Source organism: Diabrotica undecimpunctata, chromosome 4 (assembly GCF_040954645.1).
Source record: "Diabrotica undecimpunctata isolate CICGRU chromosome 4, icDiaUnde3, whole genome shotgun sequence".
In the NCBI taxonomy this organism is placed as follows: domain Eukaryota; kingdom Metazoa; phylum Arthropoda; class Insecta; order Coleoptera; family Chrysomelidae; genus Diabrotica; species Diabrotica undecimpunctata.
The window spans coordinates 15,713,855-15,736,576 of NC_092806.1; the positions used below are offsets into that span (position 1 = coordinate 15,713,855).

The 22,722-nt window shown below is 33.7% G+C and overlaps 1 protein-coding gene across 7 annotated transcripts in view; it reads right to left on the bottom strand.

The window, feature by feature from the left end:
* Positions 1–22,722, bottom strand: part of LOC140439224 (WD repeat-containing protein 47) — a 234,780-nt gene that overhangs the window by 108,788 nt on the left and 103,270 nt on the right. For 4 of the 7 annotated variants that reach the window (XM_072529007.1, XM_072529006.1, XM_072529005.1 and 1 more), the window contains exon 7: positions 9,970–10,125. In XM_072529007.1, the coding sequence (XP_072385108.1) occupies positions 9,970–10,125 (156 nt within the window). Of the gene's footprint in view, positions 1–9,969; positions 10,126–16,365; positions 16,657–22,722 lie in introns of all 7 variants that reach the window. The other 3 variants (XM_072529013.1, XM_072529011.1, XM_072529012.1) reach the window with 1 other exon arrangement.

Genomic DNA, 22,722 nt, shown 5'->3' on the forward strand with positions numbered 1-22,722 from the left:
ATTTTCTTCTAACAAAGAGGTGATGGAAGCTATGAAGGCCCTGTTTACAGAGCAAAATTCATTTTGTTTGAAAGGTATAGGCGTCTATAAGAGTATCTAATTACGAGCAGAATATGTTAAATGATAATATACTCTTGCTTTCAAATTTTGTTTGCTTCTACTGTAGACTAAGAATTTTTCAATATATCCTCGTGCATTATTTAATTTTAGAAATGAAAAATAACAAATACCCTGGCGATGACGGAGTAGTGATGGAAGCAATCAAACTAGGCGGAAATAAAATTATCCAGGCTTTGGCCAAGCTTTTCACCCAATGCATCTACCAAGGAAAACTCCTTCTTAATGGAACAATGCAGTCATTATTTTATTACACAAGCAAGGAGACATAACAGATCTAAAAACTACCGTCCTATCAGTTTGCCTTCACATATATATTAAGTATTCACAAAAATTATCAAAAAAAGACTGGACACTAAATTAGACTTCTGTCAGCCAAGAGAACAAGCTGGATTTAGATCGGAATACAACACTAACGACCACTTACTAGTGATAAATAACCTGAGAGAAGTCTGCAGAATACAACAAACCATTCGCACTGATATTTGTCGACTAGGAGAAAGCATTCGATATCATAAGCCATCAGAAAATGTTAAAAGTATTGATACAATGCCGAATAGACCATCGTTACACTAATATAAATCAAATATATCTACTAAAATGCCACAGCTAACGTAAGACTATCTGAACAAGAAACAAATAAATTCTATATACAGCGAGGAGTTCGGCAAGGAGACACCATCTCTCCAAAGCTATTCACGACGCTTTTAGAACATACTTTAAGATGGCACATCTGAACGAGCATGGTATCAACATAAATGGAGAGAAGCTCAGTCATTTGAGATTTGCAGATGACATAGTCCTTATAGCCGATCGTATGGATGATGTAATAATGTTTGAAAACTTTAACCACGTTTCCTTGGAAGCCGGACTAAAGATTAATATGAACAAGACGCAAATAATGACCAATCTGGTGCTAAATCGAGATATTGCTGTTGATGGAAGGGATATTGTGCAGACTACATTGTATAAGTACTTAGGACATGAAATTCGGTTGAGCTCCCACTTCGCATAGGATTAGCCTGGGTAGCGTTTGATAAATTAAACTATGTATTTAAATCGGATCTACTCATAGGCCTCAAAAGAAAAATCTTTGACCAATGTGTGTTACCTGTACTCACTTATGGAGCGGCAACACTAACACTCACAACAAAGATAGTGAATAAGATTCGCGTGACTCAGACGGCTATGCGCCAGATGTTGGGTGTCTCTCTGAGAGACCGATTCCAAACGAAGAAATACGTCGTGGAACAAAAACAACAGACGTAATCGAAAAAATCGCGTCGCTAAAATGGAATTGGGCAGGACACGTCGCCAGATCATCAGATAACCGATGGACAAAACGTATTGTCGAGTGGAGACCAAGACAAGAAGTAATACAGAGTAGAGGACTCCCACCAACTAGATGGACTGATGATCTAAAGCATGTAAGCAATAACTGGATGCAAACCGCACAAGACAGAGACAGATTGAAACAGCTGGGAGAGACCTATGTCCAGCAAAGGACGCATAAGGGCTGATGATGATGATGATGATAATGATTATCTAATTTTATTGTTTTATTACTATTTTTTGTAGTATATTTTCAGTTTTTTGTATTCCGCAGTCTATTTTAACTTTAAACAACGGAAGTTTCATTTAATATAGAAAAAAAATATATATACACAGCAAAATGTCTTGGCGCCTTGAAAAGCTGCCTTACATGGCCATTTAATTATAAATATAAGTATTAATAAATATGAAATTCGCCATTAATCAGCAGATTGCTTTTTCCATTTATAGCGAACGAACGAGGTTGACAAAAACAGGAATTTGAAATGATCGACCTTTTTCATTTTGAGGAAAAAGGTGTTGTAAAACAGCTATAATTCTTTCGTATAACATTTACATTACGATGGTACAACAATATTGAATATACTCAATACATTTTCTTTTTTTCGATATGCGAGATTTTCTCCGTTATTTTATTATTTGTTCTGTTTCCTTGTTGATTTTCAGGTTTGGTGTTTCTTAAAACCAAACTTTCAATGTATTTGTTGCTTCAGCATTGTATTCCTTTTTCATTATTTTAAATTTTTGTGTCAAACCATTTCTTAATTTATAAATGATTTTTTTATTATTTTATATTGTTATTACATACTACATTGTTATTACATACAATCTGATCAAATAGATCAATGTGCAGTTCTTCTCTAATTTACATTATTAAAAGATAGTCTTTTGAACTCGTTGCATTCATTAATGTTCCTATAAAGTCTAGCCTACTTACAGTAATTTTTGGTACACTTAAGAAGCGCTAACAAGAACATTGATTGCATCAATGTTCTTGTTAGCGCATCTCCATTACAGGCCTTCTTCTTCTTCTTCTTCGTCTAGCCATTCACGTCCACATCTGAACATAAGCCTCTTCAAGTCTTCCTTTCCATTGTTTTTTATTGTACGCTACTTGTAGCCAATTTTTCCCGGCAGTCCTTTTCAGATCATCTGTCCATCTCATAGGAGGTCTGCCTCTGGGTCTTTTGTGTTGGTATGGTCTCCAGGTTAAAATTGATCTGTGCCATTTGTTTAGATCGCTCCTAGATACATGTCCAGCGTATTCCCATTTCAACTTTAATGATTTTTGCACCACATCAGTGACTTTGGTTTTCTGTCTTATCCATGTGTTTGTTTTCTTGTCCTTAAGTGATATACCTAGCATTGCTCTTTCCATCGCGTGTTGAGTGACTCTAAGTATATTCATATTCTTTTTTGTGATTGTCCATGTTTGTGCCGCATAAGTTAATATCGGAATAATGCATTACAGGCCTATATTCCTATTATGTAACGATCCAAAAAACCTATAAAGTTTTATTTCACGTATTTCAAATTCCATCCTGTATAAGGTTTTAATCTACGTATTACAAATATGCGAAGAAAAACACTTAAGTATTTTTTCGGACGAAAATAAATAAAATTTAAGTGTGTATTTTCAAATTACCTTTCTCCTTAAATCTCATAAGTTGCTATAAGCATTTCTCGTTGTTTTTGTTTTTAAAACGGCGTCTTAAATCTTTTTGCGATTGGTCAGATCTGATCATACGATCACCCGGCATTTGGTTTAATTTAAATGGGCAAAGAACAAGGTTTTAGTGTAAATAAGGCACTAACAGTTTTCTCTTTCACGTCTTTACAGAAGGAAAAATAGACATATTTAGTCCCAAATATTTAACTGTTTTATATTCTTCGTCGTTATTCCTTCTTATGGACGTTTGATGCGTTGGGATACGTTGGTATACTTTGGATACGCTGAGTGAATGTAACTTGATTTGCACTTCGAATGTGCCGCTGGTAAATACTCGGTCGAGTCAAAAACTCGGTGTGAAAGACTTTATTTTGAATTAACACAATAAGATATAAGATGTCCCTCAGGGAGCATATCAAGTGGCCACTAAAAAATGTCAACTCCTCTTCTTTATTAATTAACAGGGTGATTTGTGTAATTGACCATTTATTTCATTTTACTGTAGTGTTTATACGGCTCATTTGATTTTTTTAATTTTTGCATGATACAGTACACTACTATCAAGCATTCGACTGGTATTAGCTAAACTAAAAAATTCCAGGACTGGCTTTGGAAAAATTAATTTAGGGATTCGTATTAAATATTACACCCTGTATATATATTTTTTAAAATGCAATAAGTGATTTTCAAACTACATAAATAGCCAATGAAAACGACATATGCGACAATGTTGTCGCACTTTTATTAAATTTTTAGTGAACGATCAAATCTTACCAAAAATAGAACAACCATAATGAAGTATCAAATTATAAGGTAATTAATTTAAACAAATGTTATAAATTTCAAATATTTTAATTGAAATTATAAACTGAGTCACTGCACAACAAAAAACAGTAACTACTAACAATAACGAAGAACAATTTAAAAAAAAACTAACAATATGTACGTAGTTATGATAAACCCATAAATTAGAACTGGAAAAGATACAATAATGGTAACAAAATAAAAATAATTCAAAATAGATTTTCGAAATGGAACCCTGCAGCCTGTACACATTTTTGTTGCCGAATTGTTAATTGACGTATTGAATTACGGATACTCTGGGGATCGTTTCTAATAGTATTACAACAATGTATAATTCTATCAATTAATTGTTGTCGGTTATTAATATTCACTGCGTAAACTAGTTGCTTCAATCGTCCCCAAATATGGTAATCAACGGGATTGAAATCAGGGGATCTTGAAGGCCACGAAGTAGGACCTGCACGTCCTATCCACCTGTTGCCATAAACATTGTTGTCTCACTGCCAGTAAAAAGTGTAGGGGTGCCCCATCATGCTGAAAATACATCCCTCGGATAGCAACGTTCGCGTTGGCAAGCAAATTCGGCAAAATATTTTGTAGAAAGTTCAAATAGACCTGCCCTGTTAAAGGACCATCAAAAAAGTGAGGACCTACTAATTGGTTATTTATGACACCAATCCACACGTTAACCGAAAACCTTAACTGAGAACGACGTTCTCGAATAGCATGGGGATTTTCTTCTGCACACACATGTGAATTTCGTGAATTATTTATCCCGTCTCTGGTAAATTGGGCTTCATCTGTAAATAGTGTCCTGTATAGCGTTGGTCGATCTAATCTCCAGCATGTAGTCGCTGAACCATTTGAATGTGATATGGGTATAGATTATTTTTTTGTAAGACTCTACTTACTTTTGATTGAGTAACATTAAGTTCTCGACTTACTTGTCTAGTGCTTATTGTAGGGTTCATAGTAACGGCGTCCATAATGTCATCTTCCTGCGCTTCATCTACATGTCGCACTATTTTCCACTAGGAAAAGTGCCATTTTCTCGCAAATAATTAAAAACTGACAAAAATGTTGGATGACTGGGAGTTCGACGATTAGGAAATCTCCTGCGATATTCTCTACTAGCAGCCCTACCATTCCCATTACAGAATCCATAAACAAATATTATGTCTGCATATTCTGTGGTCGAAAACTGATGTGGCATTTTGAACGAAAGTAACAAAAGCTCTACCAAAACTAACACAATGTACTTAAAGTAGATATGACAGAAGAAATATGTATTCTTGTACACATAAATAACAATTGATAATGACAATAATGACAATGGGTATAAAATATCAAGAAACGTCAAACGGTCAACGCCAACCTTCATTTTAAACTGTTTTAGATTTATTTTTATTTAGTACAGTTGATGCAATGTATTATTATTTGACATAAAATTTTTAATCATTTACAATCAACAAAAACTAACACATACAAGAGGTTTGACTTTTTAATCAATTTAATTTATTATTTATCGAAAATAATGCCCCAATACGATCTATGAGTAAAAATTTAAAATTGAAAAACAATTGATTCTATCGTAGAGATAATACAAAGTGACAGTAAAGATGTTAATTTTCTACGTATTAGATTATGTTGTAGGAACTCATTTTAATTAAAATGTTTGAAATTTATAACATTTGTTTAAATTAATACCTTTTAATTTGATACTTCATTATGGTTGTTCTATTTTTGGTAAGATTTGATCGTTCACTAAAAATTTAATAAAAGTGCGATAACATTGTCGCATATGTCGTTTTCATTGGCTATTTATGTAGTTTGAAAATCACTTATTCCATTTTAAAAAAATATATATACAGGGTGTAATATTTAATACGAATCCCTAAATTAATTTTTCCAAAGCCAGTCCTGGAATTTTTTAGTTTAGCTAATACCAGTCGAATGCTTGATAGTAGTGTACTGTATCATGCAAAAATTTTAAAAATCAAATGAGCCGTATAAACACTACAGTAAAATGAAATAAATGGTCAATTACACAAATCACCCTGTTAATTAATAAAGAAGAGGAGTTGACATTTTTTAGTGGCCACATGATATGCTCCCTGAGGGACTCTACATATGGTAGAAGTATGTAAAGTTCCTCATGACTCACCCTGTATAATGTTATGTTTCGTGTCGCACTTGCTGGATCACCGATCTAGTTCGTATTTTGTGTGTTGTCGTCTGGAGATTTTTTTAGTGACTCTTCTTATACTCTTCACATATATGACACACATCTGCATTTGCTTAGACTGCTGCGTTGCCGCATCGAAAAAAATGCATGAATTAAACTTAAAATAGATAATGGCGTGTACACTGAGGTATACACTGAATATAATAAACCACTAGCTTTAATATTTGTCGACTATGAAAAGGCATTCGACACCGTAAATCAACAAAAAATGTTGGAAGTCTTGACAGAATGCCGAATTGACTATCGGTATATAAATATAATTAAACACATATACCAAAACGCAACAGCCAGTGTTAGAGTGGGTGATCGTCAAACCCAGAAATTCCCGATACAACGTGGAGTACGCCAGGGGGACACCATATCGCCGAAACTGTTCACTACGCTTTTGGAATATATATGTAAAAGGGCAAAACTGACCGACAAGGGCATAAACATAAATGGAGAAAGGCTTAGCCATCTAAGGTTTGCAGATGATATTGTACTAATGGCTGATAGGATAGATGAGGCCAAAGAACTTTTAAATCAGCTCTACCTTTCCTCGCTAGAAGGGGGATTGAAAATAAATACATCTAAAACCCAGATGATGACAAATCTTGTAGTCAGCGAAGATATATGCGTAGGAATAAGATCCATAGACCAGGTAATGGCCTATAAATACCTAGGTCATGAGATTCGCATAGGAAAAGATAACCAAACCGTTGAGCTTCTCCGTCGTATAAGACTGACTTGGGCAGCCTTCGGCAAGCTGAACCATATTTTCAAATCGTCTGATATACCAATATGCCTTAAAAGAAAAACGTTTAATCAGTGTGTTTTGCCAGTGTTAACTTACGATGCGGAAACGTTGACCATGACAAGGAGAACAGTTCAAAAGATCCGTGTGTGTCAAAGGGCGATGGAGCGTGCTATGTTAGGCGTTTCACTACGAGACAAGATCCCAAATCGCCAGCTACGACAAAGAACAGGAGTGGCTGATGCAGTAGAGAAAGTAGCAACACTGAAATGGAACTGGGTAGGTCACGTGGCTCGAATGACAGATAATAGATGGACAAAACGGATACTGGAATGGAGACCAAGAGATGATGCCTACCGAAGCAGAGGTCGTCCACCAACACGTTGGACTGACGATCTAAAACGTTGTCATAGGAATTGGATGCAAGAGGCACAAGATCGAAATAGATGGAAAATTATGAGGGAGATCTATGTCCAGCAGTGGATAATTTGGACTGGAAATCATAACTATATATAATATTTGAAAGGAATTTTGTTTAAAAGCTCGCGGAGAATATTATTTCTGGCCGTCAGTTTACCTTTTAGCTTTAAACAATGTTCTTTGAATGATAATGTACGATCCAAAATAACTCTCAGGTATTTAGAAGAATTACAGTGTTTAAGAATTTCAATACAATAAATAGAATATTCAGTTTTCTGGAAGCATCGCTGTTACAAAGGTGGAAGGAGTACACCTGAGTTTTTGCGGGGTTTGGCTTGAGATGTTTTAATTTGAAGTACATTGTAATTATGTTTAAGGCTTCAGTTAGTATTGTCTCAACCTCGGCAAAAGTTTTTGTTTCTGCAACAATATCGTCTGTATCGTCTTGGTCTTTAGAATTATTTCATTCTATTTCTAGATGACGTGTCCTTCTTTTGGCTGAAATGTGTTCTCCAGGTCTTCATCAATTTATTCGTAACTTCTCACCCATCTAGCATCTGCTTTTTTTATTGGAGTGTTAATTATGATAGGACTTTTTCTAGGCTAGGCGTTTTCCATAGCGAATAGTCAGTAGTTTTGCTATTTATTATCTGACTTAGGTAGAATCCAATTTGTAATCTTGCTGCTTCTTGAATGTGCTTTGTGAACAGCATCAAGTTGGTCTTTCATTCTTAATGAAACAGAAAGGTTGATCATCGCTCTCAATTATTCTATGAAGCTTATCCAGTCAGTCTCTTTCTATTCACTTATCTATGAGTTCATGTCCCATGCTTCTTCGATTGTCAAGATTATTCCTTAAGAGAGTCATAGTTCGATGTCTGATTTTATGAGGCGAATACGCTCTGCTCGAATACTTTCAACTTGCTCACGAATTCGCCGTTCCACGTCCTTGCCGGTTACACCATTGCCTAACTTACCTAAACGGGATAGTTGGTGGTGGGTATTGGAAGACAATGTCATCTTCTCCCGCCTCTCGCAGACCGTGTTAACAGGATACACCTACGCAGCAGGCGTGATTCGAAGCCTGGGAAACCCAAAAAAAACCCAGACCCCATACCCATCAAGGAATCCGTGTCAACACAAATCGTTGGAATCGTTGTATTGAGTTAAAAGGAACATATCGAACAAAATAAAAGAATTTTCAGGAAAAACATATTTTTCATTTCATTTTATTTCAAAGGTAACTTATCAGATTACCTAATATTCCTAACTACAAAAACGTCAATCAGATCAGGTATTTTATTTACATCTGTCGGCCGGTATGTTGGTTTTCCAGTAGACATTACATTACATCGCGGTTTAAACGTTTACAAATAATAAAGAAAAATTATTTTTAATATTTAAATGCATACACATAGTCACAACCATATTTTCGTATGAGTTATTTAATACCTAACTATTTATTGGTCAAAATATCGCTTCGCAATGACCCCTTAAACCGAAACAAATTGATTAAAAGTTAAAATAACGATTAACGGCGACGTTATATACCTAATTAGGCATGTCATGGCTCGTAATTACTGATATTTACTTTTATTGGCCACGCTATCTCGATACTTCTTCGGCTTGCCATAAAACGTGTTTTTCTGTTTTCGGAATAGCGCTATCTGAATTTTGTAATCGCTATTAACCTATACCCCGCTGCTGTGTTAGACAAAACTAATATATTTCGTGATAACAAATAACTTTTCAGGCTTAGAGGCATATATTAGTAAAATACTGCTATTGTATACCGAAGAGAACATAGTAAAATTATGATATTATATCGAGAAAAATCTGAATGTAAAAATCAGATATTAGAGCATATAAAAATCAATGGCTGTAATGGAGATTTATTAGAAAAAACAAAACATGTAAAAACTTGTGGACCTGACAGTATATACACTAAACATATTTTTCGCAGACTAATAAAAATGACAACCGTAATATTCTATTTTAGTGGGCTAAAAATTGCGCCACCTGTCAAATGTCGTCTGTCACTTGTTTAACAGTCCTATCGTCTTTTTGCGTTTATGAAATCGTTTTTTACGTGTCGCAGACGAGATTAGTTGATCATTTGGGGTCTACTATTCTACGGATTAGCTGATAATACTAGCTTCATTTAAGTCTGTCGTTACTTTATCAATCTTGTTAGAACTGCTAGATAATCGAGTAGATTGTATGGACCAGTACTGAGAGATTTTATAGACGAGGATATTAGAGGTCATACGAAGAAGAACACAGTGAATTTAGTGCTGGAACAACATGCAACGACAACATATTCTGTCTAAAAAAAATCGTTGAGAGAATAACGGTAACTAACAGAGAAATGCATATTTGTAGTAAAAAGTATTGGAAAAGGGAGAAGGAAAAACAAAAATACCATAGAAAGAGTTGAATAGAGATGTAAAACGAGAAGTACATAATCACAAAAAATAAGGCCTAGGAAAAAATTGCGAAAAGTATGAGATGAAATGAAGCTAGATGCCAGAAGACAACACTGAGAAAATAAAATAGAGGATGACCTCGAAGAACTTAGCGTGACGATATCGATGAAGATGATTTACTGGTATTTGTAAAAATATTTATTAAGTCTTAAAAAATTCTCACCTATAACTGGAAAGGTTGGTTCCGTTCAAAGGCTTCGTCGTTGGTGGTTTTCCTCTAGTCACTAAGTTACCATTAGATAAATTTGGATGGTTGACACTGGCGTCGAGGTGGTGTATACCTTGATTGTTGATATTCGCACCGCTAGCACCTTGTTTGCTGTAACAAAGAGAAAAATTATAAGACATTTTAGTCATTACACCGAAAATAACAAAATAAAATATAATTCACAACAGACATCTGTTGTCTAACACTATCAGACTGTCTAATAACACTTGAGTCAGATATACATAAATCTTTTCTGCACAAACAAAAACTTATTGCCGTATTTTTTGACATAAGAAAAGCTTTTGACACAACATGGAGACATCTTATATTAAAAACGCTTCAAGAGTGAAATGGTCAACAGCAAATGTGGTCCTTTATTAAAAATTTTTAACAACACGAACTTTTCGAGTTAGAACAAATGAATTTATATCTTTCTGAGGATTACTTCAAAACGGACCCCACAAGGATCAACTACTCTAAGTCTAACACTTTTTCTAATTGCAATAAATATTATTGTAAGTCAAATAAAACTACCTGTATTTACTGGCCTATATGCAGATGACATCTGTGGCTATTTGCAAAAAGTTGATATGTCAAAAATCACGGTTTTCAGCTTTGCAAATTATGATATGTGTTTAAAGTTATATTTTTATATGCCAAAATGTGATATGTCTAAGGAAAATATTAAAGATATACAAGTTAACGACTAAACATGATATATTAAATTATTTTATTTTTATTTTTGCCAAAAGTTGATGTGATATGTGAACATCTGTTTCAAGTGAACATCAAGTTTTGGTTACCAGCTAATAGATCCTCCTCCTAATTGCCTTCTCTGTTGAGGTTGAGGCAAATTTCTCTCTATTCTGAGCTTGATGAATAGATAATGAAGATATAAAGCTAATAGATAACATAACCTAATTTTATGGTTGTGCATTTTACTAAAATTAGGTGCTTCTTTGGTTCTTTTAAGAAAACTATTAGTAAAAAGTATGTCATGTGGAAAGCTGTTAGTTGATATGGTTATTAGCCAACATGAAAATTCGGCGGTTTTAGTAAATATCGAAGAAACAGTATTACACACTGAATGTAAGGATTTTAAAAATCAGTGGAAAGTGATATGAGGATTGAAAAAGTGTTTATTTGATGCCGAAATTAAAGAAATAAGTTTAACTTCTGGAGCAACTGGTATTTTTGAAGAATTAATGTCATATTTGGGTAGTGATAATTCACATGTAGATGAAAATGATATTCCTTAGAACACTTCATGATACAAGTGACAATGAGAGGCCAGGTAAATATCAAGCAATTCAATCTAAAAAATGTAAAATAACAGCTACTACCAGTAATAATATGTATGACATAGTAAGTAATGATAATTTTACAAATAAAAGTGATGATGTCAAAGACCAAATAAGTAACTCTAATGTTCAACCTAAAAAACCAAATTATCGTTTTCTCCACACTCCATTGTCATTCACTGCTCCATACATTCGCCTTACTACTTTTCTTTCGAAACATCCTAACATGTTTTCATTATCTTTTGTTAGAGTTCAGGTCTCTGAACCGTATGTAAGGACTGGACCTATTATTGTTTTGTAGAGTTTTATTTTTGTATTTCTCGATATAATTGTGCATTTAAGGAGGAGATTGAGCCCAAAATATATAGCATCTATGTTAAGGAACGCTCCCAGGTATACAAATTCGTTCACTGCTTCGATGACGTCGTTTTCTATAACAAGTGGTAGTAGTATTTGTGGTTGAATGCTTATTTTCATACACTTCGCTTTTTTGGTGTTTATTATTAAACCCATTTTTGTAGCTGATTCTTTTAATGCTACATACGCCTCTCGTACAGCGTTTTTCGTTCTCCCAACAATATTGATATCATCAGCATGGGCCAGGATTTGCACTGATTTATTATATATTAGACCTGTGGTTGTGATTTGTAACATACGTATTACTTTTTCCAGAGCCAGATTGAACAGTATACTTCTTACATGCTGTCGCAATAAATGTCATAAGAAACTCTCCCTAGATGAACAAAAAGAAATTTGTTATGACTTTCTTAAAAAAGTGCAAGACAAAGACCAAGTAATTTCTGAAAGAATGAAGATAGAGTCAAAGAAGACAGAAAGAAAAGATAAAGAAGAACGCGGAAATAAACAACTATCACCCACGGGTTTTATAAAACCTAATGGATCTACAAAACGCCAACCACATAACGCTCGACCAGATGAGAAAGCTGAAGGAACATCGAATCTTACCCAAAATATGAGAGCCACTACTCTCGAAGACACACAAGTCGACTCTATCTAGCTCCCAACCTAAATATTAAACTCATGTATGATCTTTATGCATTAAACAGAACAATCATATCATATTCATTTTATGATAAGATTTTTAAAGAATTTGGATATAAATTTAAAAATCCTAGTATTGATACATATAAGACATCTAGATTATCTAGACAACAAGAAAAAATCTTCTAATATTGAAGACGTACGTGCAGCCGTAAATGAAGAGAAAAATAAACACCTTCAGCTAGCAGAAATTACTTACAATGAAAAAAAGCAGACATACAGTTCTCCAGAAATATTAGCGGTAAAATGGTTGTTTTAGTTTTGACTTGCAATAAAACCTATCAACACCCAATTTAAGCACAAATGTAGTCTACTATAAAATATTGCTCTGGACATATAACCTCACCATCAGAAATTGCACTGAAAATACTACTTCATGTTTCATGTGGCATGAGGTGTTGTCAGATCGTGGATCAGATCAAGTAGCTTCCTGTCTTTTAAAATACCTTGGCAGCTTAGAGGCAGCTGCAACGTTCTTGTTCATCTAGAATCAACCTACTAAAAATGCTGTCAAATACTCTTGGGGACTAATATAACAACCTCACTTATCATTAATAAGATCATTAATACCAAGTAAATTAGACTACGGCTGTTTATGCTCCGATACTGATAATAGAACATCTTAAAAAACTTGAGTACATTCAAAATACACGTTTGAGATTCGTTTTTAGGTGTCACAAGAGCCAGTCCAGTAAGTAGCTTACAAGTTCTGGCTAATGATTACTAAATTACGTTGCCAGATCTTCAGCAAACAAAAGTAACCTAAACTAACTTAACAATGTTTTGCAGAACAAATGTATCTTCCGATCTTTGCAAAAACATTGAAAGAAAAATGCTACCATTTCCTGAACGAATAGACTTAAAACCCCAGTTATAAAATTTTAGACAGATACCGCGTGTTTTTAAACACAGAAGACGTCTTTTCCACCTGCCGTATTTGTTGTATATTTCATAGTTGTACCTTCTTTTTCAGATATCATACGTCTCAAGAACCTCCTTTTAATGGTGAATAATAGGTTTTCGTCCGTTTTGGAGATGGTCCACTTTTCGAGGACCCTTAAGCTAGCGGGGACACATGGGTGGAATCCAATTTAACCTACGTAATATTTCTTCACCCATATTTCACTAATTTATTACCACCCTAATAATTTTTCACCACCAAACCAACCTTAAGGGGAGCGATTCTGCTGGCTTAAGGTTCAAGCTAGCAGAATTAAAAAAAAAATTTGTTGATGGCATATTTTTTCACCAATTTTTCACTAATTTATTACCAGCCTAATATTTTTTCACCATCAAACCACCCTTAAGGGGAGCGATTCTGCTGGCTTACGGTTCAAGCTAGCAGAATTAAAAAAAATATTTATGATACACCACAGTGTTCTGTTAGGTTTTTACGAATTTATTACAACTTTAGTAATTTTTCACCCCTTACTACCGCTTTAACAAAAATTAATAAATTTGTTTTTTCAAAAATACTTCAATACATTTACACGGTGTGTGTGTGTGCGAGTCCGAAAACGTTTTGAATTTAATCCTTTTGGATTTTTAAGATTTAATTAAATATACCAATTACAACAGTGTTTTACTTCAATGTTCGAGTTTTTTAACTATATGATATACAGCCAACTCACGGGAATTATCCCTTTTTAAGTTGTAAAATTTTGTTAAAAAATAGGCAATGTACAAAACAACAATATTGCAATGTTTAGCATATAAAAAAGTTGGTGAAGTTGGTGTTTGTGTAAATTCTAGCATTTAAAGATATAAACTACTTTTCTTATTTGAATTTCTAGTATTTATGGGAATTATCTTCCACACTGACACATACGGATTTCAAGATTGGAGGGTTATTGGAAAACAGATCCACTATTCTGCTGAGAAACCAGATCTCTCCGTGGACGATTCTTTCAAACATTTCCATAAACAAAATAAATAGGTTAATATTTTTTTGTAATAACTTTTAATTTTTAACTATATTCAACTGACAATGAATGAAAAATCGACAAAGAATTAAAATACAAATCTTTAAATTTTTAAAATGCTGCTAATATAAATTTATTTTACTAAATACGCAAATAATCTATATCAGCTGTTCTGACCAACCGGTAATTTCGGTGTCATTTGAATATACCTACTTAAAATATTTATATCCTAAAATGTTTTCCAATATAAATACTTTATGTTATACACCTAATCTTAAAATTATGTTTTGACCAATTGTTAATACTCTTCTTATTTAAATAATATTAAAATATTAAATACCTAAATTATTTTTCAAATTTTCATGTACCTAATGAATACAAATCTTTTAATCTTTTAACAATAGGTGCGCACGGTCCCGACCCCCCTTTACAATTAGTTAAATATTGTAATAGACGTAATAACAATTTGAATATTTCTTACCTGGTAATTTATTCTGTGAAATATAAAAATTCCATTGTATTTACTAAAACTCAACTTGATTTCAGTTATTTTATATTTATAAAAGGGACTAACGATTCGATTTCGCTTAGCCATGTAATACGAGTTGAATCAGAGTCAATTTTTTAAAACAGGTAAAATTTATAGTTTTTGGAATAAAGTGTTTTCATATTTTTAATATTTAAACATTAAAAAAATAAATATTAGTTAGTATAGAATAACATTTGAAAATGTTTTTCAATTAGGGTAGTTGAGAAAAACATGACTAGGCTGGTAAAAATATAGTAAAATTCTAGCAGAGCACTCTTGTGTTTTCAAAAAGATTTTTTATTCACCTAGCGTCAATGTGTATCTTGTTGAATGTTTCCCATTAACTGAGGCTTAGGGGGTCAAAAATTATAAGGGTGGATCAAATTCAGTAAAAACCTGGCAAGCAATTTATATTTTCAGCTACAAGTAGAATCAGTAAAATTATAAAAATAGATTTTTTATCACCATAAATATTAACGTAGTAGAATTATTGACTCCTCATAGAGGGTAGTTGAAAGGTGAAAAATTACTAGGATGGTAATGTATTACTACAAATCTAGCATAACTGAGATACTGTAGTATCTCATATTTCCGAAAAGATTTGCTTTGCATTCAACCAGCGTAAATGTGTAGATGGTGGAATTGGTGAAGTTGGTTAACATTTAGTAAAAACTAACCAGAAAGTTTCTTATTTTATTTATAAATATTATTTAGTAAAATTATAAAACAAAACTTTTTCACCTTTAATTTAAACGTAGCAGAACTATTGACTTTCACTAAGGGTTAGTCGAGGGATAACAAATTACTAAGTTGGTAATAAATTCGTAAAAACTTAACAAAACCTAGCAAATAGGTTTATGGGAGCAAAATTATCAGGATGGTCAAAGTTTAGTAAAAACTTAACAAAACACTTTTTTATTTCAGTTATAAGTAGTGGACAGTAAATTTGAAAAAAAATTTTTCCTTAAATTTTAATCTAACACAATTATTGACTTTTCACAAGGGGTAGTTAAGGGGTGAAAAATTACTAGGGTGGTAATAAATTCGTAAACACCTAGCAAAACACTGTGGTATATTATAAATATGTTTTTCTAATTCTACTCCCTTGAACCGCAAGCCAGCAGAATGGCTCCCCTTAAGGGTGGTTTGATGGTGAAACAATATTAGGGTGGTAATAAATTAGTGAAAAATTGGTGAAAAAATATTACGTAGGTTAAATTGGATTCCGCTCATGTGTCCCCGCTAGCTTAAGGGTTCTCACTTTTCGGAATGTATTTCAGGACTGATAAAATAAGGGATTTGTAATAAAAAGTAAAAAAAGATATAAGACGTTGGATAAACAAAATTAAAGAATGGAGTTCAGACGAAGAAGAAAGAAAGGATGACTTAGAGACTAGTTTAGAGGTGAAATGGGCGAGATAATGGATAGAAGAAATCTTCAAGCTGGAGATTGAAAGTATAGAATGATTGAAAGAAGAGAAATATAATGAAAATTATGGGAATCCCTAGCAGTATTATCTTATTAATAAATAAATACCTGGTACGTTTATGCAAGTCGCAACAGCTCTTGTCCATATATCGAACCACTTTAGTCAACCCGTGTTCTTGTAATTTCGCCTGCACTGGCGGTTTTAGGAATCTGTTGTAATACATTATAAACACTGTTCTTCAATACACAAGACACATTACCACTATATACACCACATTCCACTTAGTTCACTTGAAATCCAGCGTTTGATAAGAAAAAAACAAAAATGTTAAAAGCCTTTTTGATGAAACTGTGATTCGTCAAGCGGTATATTTAAAACGTCGAGCTGTTTAGTCACGCCTGTTGAGTATGATGATAGTTGCAGGATGACGGTATTCAATAAAAGTAGTGTGATACAGTTTTCCAATTAATTAACGAAAATTGGTCAATTACCGTAAAATAAGTGATCATTTAAAAATCATTATCGGTTGTTGAGTATATACCATGAGAGAAACTTTCTTTAACACTTTCATCTTTGGTATTAAACGTACATTGGCGCCTTGTACTTAGAATTTAAGGAAAATATACATTGAAATAGCGGTTATCCTACTCCGATATCTTTATATTAATCTAATTGACTGCTTCATTATATTCCTAGATAGTTTATATATACAGTATGATTTATTTGTGTGATAAAGTTCCGTAGATCTGTTATAGTAAAAGATACAAAAAAAGTTATGTATAACAATTGTACGTATTGCTTGTCAAATTTAACGTGATACTTGGCCGATTTGAAATTAGGCTCCACCCATGATGCGCATTCGACCACAACACAATTCGTCCTTATTATTGCTTGGCTTTTTGAAGTGCAAGGTACTTGTATAGTCTGCGACAAAGTTTTTTTTATTTTACTTATGTTTAAAGTTACTGTGTGTTGAAGAAATATTGTATTATAATGATTTGACTTTTTAAATAATTATTGTTAAGTGATTTAAATTATAAACATGGATTTTCATTCAAAATTAGAAGGCAAAGTCTTGTCTCTGGACAAACGAGGGAGGTAATAGCAAATGTAATTATTTTTATGCCGAGAGAAGCGATGCAAAATCCGCATGTTAAAGATTTTAAAAAAGTTCAAGAGCGTGCTTCCTTAGCAACGGGAGTAAGTATAGCCACTATAAAACGGATCTCTCGTGAAATGAAAAATACAGAAGAAGGTGCTTCTACATCATTTTCGACGCCTAACAAAAGAATGAGATCTGCCCCAAAATCCAACTTGGGCGATTTTGACAAAGGTTTACTTCGGCGTATAATAATAAATTATTATGTCACGGAAAAACGAGTTCCTACATTGCGACATATAACAAAAAAAATTAATGAAGACAATATTTATACAGGGTCGCATGAAACTTTGAGAAAAGTGATGAGAGATATGGGATTTCGATGGAAGAAAGCGATGAATAACAGGAAAATCCTAATGGAAAACCAGATATACAAGTGCTCCGGAGGAAGTTTCTCAGAAATATTAAACAATATAGGGAAGAAAATCAGCCCATAATTTACATGGATGAAACTTATATTCATTCCTCTCATACCCATGACAGATACTGGGGAGACAATACCACCGAAGGTTTGCACAAACCAGTGTCCAAAGGGCAAAGGCTGATTATTGTTCACGCCGGCGGCCAAATGGGGTTCATAAAAAACGCATGTTTGACTTTTAAATCTGGTACGAAGTCTGGAGATTATCATAGCGAAATGAACTATAATAATTATAAAAAATGGATTCATGAAAAACTTATTCCTAATATACCAGCCCGTAGTGTATTGGTTATAGACAATGCATCATACCACAATGTCCAAGTGCAAAAATGTCCCATTATGAGGTGTAGAAAAGACGAAATGAAGGAATGGTTAACACACATATCTCTGTAGGAGCTGGGTTGTACGCTTGTGTGTGTGTGTGTGTGTTTTTATTTAAAATAAAAATTATTCTTAGGCTATTTTCTTGTGGCATAATATTGTAATTTACTATTTTTATTGGGAATAAGCCACAGTTTTAGTTTAAAATAAGTTTATTTTGAAGTTTTGAGTTCCACTTTGGAAATCGTTAACTCAAAATACGAAATACCAATAAATTAAACAAATTTCGTTTTTCTTACTTGGTAAAAATATATAAATATTTCTACAAAATCTCCTTACAAAAATAAAATATTCGCGAAAGTTAATAAAGTTATACAGTTTAGTACCTAAATACCGGGTGTTGACAGCCATCCCAACGGGGCTGGTATTATTCTATTGTAAAGAAATAAACAGATTAAAATATTTATGACTTACTAAAATTTAGACCTACTGTTCTTTTATTCTTATACAGTTTACTGTAACGCAAATGTAAAGCTTTCACCTCTGCCAATATTCCTTTTATAAAATTACAGAACGAGACATTTATAGAAGTGTTCGAAAAAACTGCCGCTTCAACATGGCTGAATGGTCAATATTAATGAGTCAAATAAAATATAATTATTAGAAGAATTTTTTTACCAAGTAACAAAAACAAAATATTTTGTATTTTGAGAAAAATTTCCGAAGGAAAAATTGAAACGTCAAAATGACATATCATAGAAGTTCAATTAATAAATAAGGTCACTCTCTGTAAACTTGTAGTATAGAGTGTACCAACGAGGCGAAGAGACCGAGCGCATTATGTAACTCTTTTCCTCCGAATGCGTTCTCGATTAATTTTCTACGCAAGTGGACAAATTTGTCAAGTATCACCTTAAATTTGACAAGCAATAGCTTTAAACTTCACATTTTAAAATTAGTTACACTCTTACAGAGTATTTCCAAGCAGCGCGGCGTGCCTGAACAAAGTTATATCTTTAAACGAAACATCCTTCTAATTTTGAAATCTGCTTCACTTCTCTATCACAACAATATAAAGTTGTATAAGTTATACTGGGTATTTAAAAAGTTATAACCAATATTACCTTCATGAAAATCGTATTAAGTTCAACTCCCTGTATAATTACAAAGGAGTATGGGAACAATAATCTATTGCAACCATAGTTTCGAATAATTGTCAAAAATTATAAAAATGATTAATTTTGATAACATTCATTAAATAGAATACAGGATAAGTCAAAACGCAAGTACATTATTTTCTTGGCAATTTTAGATTACCTTGTATTTTATATCCCTATCGAAAAGTATTATTACCATACTTCACGTTTCATGAAGTATTCCCTATGCTTAAAGTTATTAGTTTTTTAGATATTTTTATTTTTATATCCATCAATTGAATGATTAACAGTTTTTTATTTTATTTTTCAGCTGGATCGGTTTTTACTCCTATTTCGACATTGAAATCGCCACATATTATCGTTAACTGAGACGTATACGAACTCATCACTTAATCCCCATAAAATTATTAGACCCTCCGAGATATAACATACTGATCACCGGCATCCTTTGGATATAGGTAAACTCATCACCAGCATGTTTGCCCTAAGGTGCTGGTTTCTAATGGGGAAGATTGCCCGTTACCTGTTATATTTTTTGTTTACTTGGTAATCTATTAAATTCAGAAATTATTTTAAGCGAATTGCTTTAAAATTTGACTGTAATATTTATATCGGCTATCTCCCTGTGGATGGTCTATTAGACCTATCTGCCAATCTAAACGGATTTCAAATCTGAAAATTCAGCTACATAGGTTTTTAATACGGAACTTTTTTTGTTATATCTGAAATATTCCCCAAGTTCGTTATTTTATTTGCATTCGGACATGAATTATTATTGTGCAGGTAGGCCAGTGATCAGTTTGCAAATCTCTTCGGGTCTATTTTAAATACCTGCTTTTATTGCGGTGATGAGTTTGTACTATCTACGAGGGAATTTATGCTAATTGGTGATGAGTTTACGTGTACCCGTGAAAAGTTTTTAAGTGCACGAGGGAATTTATGCTAATTGGTGATGAGTTTACGTGTACCCGTGAAAAGTTTTTAAGTGCACACAGTTATAAAATCGTCTAAATGTATTGAAATCTTTAACATTGGAAGCAATAAATCTACAGTGATGGAAGTTCAAGGATAAGGATTTGGCAAGAGTCTTTAAGAGTAGAGTGCTGGAAGAGCTTAAGGAGAAAGATACGGTAAATTACTGGTAGGAAATCAACAGTAAAGTTGTGATGAGAGTGGGAGAGGAAGTGCTGGGAAAAACATGTGGTAAAAGGCCTCCTAGAGACATAGAAACTTGGTGGTGAAACGATGAACTGCAACTAAAGGTTAGAGAAAAGAAAGAGGCTACAAAGGGGTAGGCAGGTATAAAAGAGAGGAAGATAAAGGTAGCAAAGAGCGCTGTAGCTACTGTGCTAAGGAAAGATCGTCTGCACAGCTTGATGGAGAGTTGGAAACACCCGCGGGGATGAAAAGGTTATACATTGCTAAAGCATGGGACAAATCATCAAATAACGCAAAGATGGTATGAGTAGTTTAGAAAGTTGTTAAATGAAGAACACCAGAAGAGAGACAGAGTATGCGGGATTTCAAATGATAATGTAATACCGGAGATAGCAAGAGATGAGGTTGTAGAGTCGTTAAATAGGATGAAGAATGGTAAGGCAATAGGACTTGATGGAATACCTGTGGAGGTTTGGAAGGATCTAGGAGAGGAAGGGATTGATATTTGTGGCAAATGATGAGTAGGATATATTAGGAAGAAAGGATGCCCAATGCATGGAGAGAAAGTGTGATGGTATCAGTGTATAAAGATAAAGGCGTACTACACAGACGCTAAACAAGAGCTATGGATATGTATAAGAGAGAAATGGGTTCCTGAGACGTACGTAAGGCTCGTGACGGATATGTATGAGGAAGCGTACAACGAAGTAAGGACTTGTGTCGGCTTGACTGAAGGTTTCCCAGTGACGATTGGCTTGCAGCAAGGCTCTTCACTGAGTCCCTACCTTAATAGTGTTATGGATGTACTGACAAAGAAAGTAAGGGAGAGGCTCCTTGGTCAATGCTCTTTGCTGATAATATCGTGTTAATAAAGCAGAGCAAAGATTGTTGGAGGGTTGGAAAAGGGCTATTGAACAGGGAGTACTTAAGATTAGCAGGTCGAAAACGGAGGACAAGTAGTTAGGAGGGATAGGAATGGTTGGAGACATATAATTGCTTGCAGAAAAACTAGGAAAAGTAGGAGAATTTAAATACCTTGGCTCCTACATAACGGAACATGGGACACTAGTTTAAGAAATTGCTCACAGGATACAGGCTGGTTGGTTTAACTGGAAGCGAATGAGCGGGGTACCTACTTTATGATCGAAAAATCGGGAAAAACTAAAAGGAAAGATAAAAGAGTGTGGTGAGACCTGCGTTGGTGTACGGCGGTGAAGTGTGGCCTGTAAATAAAATTCAGAAAAAGAATATGAAGGTAGCTTAAATGAAAACGTTGCGGTGGATGTTGGGTAAGACTAGAAGAGACAGGATCAGGAACGACTTGATTAGGGAAAGAGCCGGGGTGACAACAGTCTCAAAAAAGATTCAAGAAGAAAGACTGCAGTGGTTTGGTCATATCAGACGTAGAAACGAAAACTATGTGGTACGAAGAATAGAGCTTTACAAGTTGATTTAAGGAGAGTTATAGGAAAACCGGTGAGTAGATGGAAGATTTGAGAGAGAATAGTATAGGTGAAAAAGACCCGATGGACAAAAATGAGTGGCGACGAAGAGTACGAAACAGTGAACCCTGAAAAGGGAAAAGTTGGGGAAAAAGAAGAGTAAGAAGAAAATATATTCAATGCAGATAGAAGAACGGACTTAGATATAAAAATCCGATAGTAGAAGCCCGACAGAAAAATCTCAAATATCATTTAGAGATGAAGTACACAGTCAATGGAAGGAATATACCTATAAAATGGAGAACGGCAAGATAAAAAGGGCTAAAGAAATTCTAGATAGTAGTAAACGTCAAAAGAACTAAGCAAATAAATATAAGCAAATACCCCAAACCTAAATTCATTGCTTACGCACATGAGCGTTAATCATCTCGCTATTTGAATGTTAAAAAACTTCCACAATAGACGAGTGGATATACAACACAAAAAATCATTTTAATGTCAGATATAAATCAATCCAAGTGATGAAGTCATACTATTAAACGTGTTTCTTTTTGTAATTCACTTCAGTGACAACAAAATCTATTTTTTTATTGTTTGTAATTTTGTGAATCAGTCACACGTTAAAATCCATGACGATTTTGAGTAATGATGCTTAAATATAGTCATTAATCACGTAATATTATGTGTTAAAATCATGTTCGTTTATAGTTACAACAAAGGGAATCAAGTTCTAATGAAGTATAATTTTTTATCGATATAAGAATAATACAAGAAAATGACTCATCGATTACGAAGTAATTTTTTAT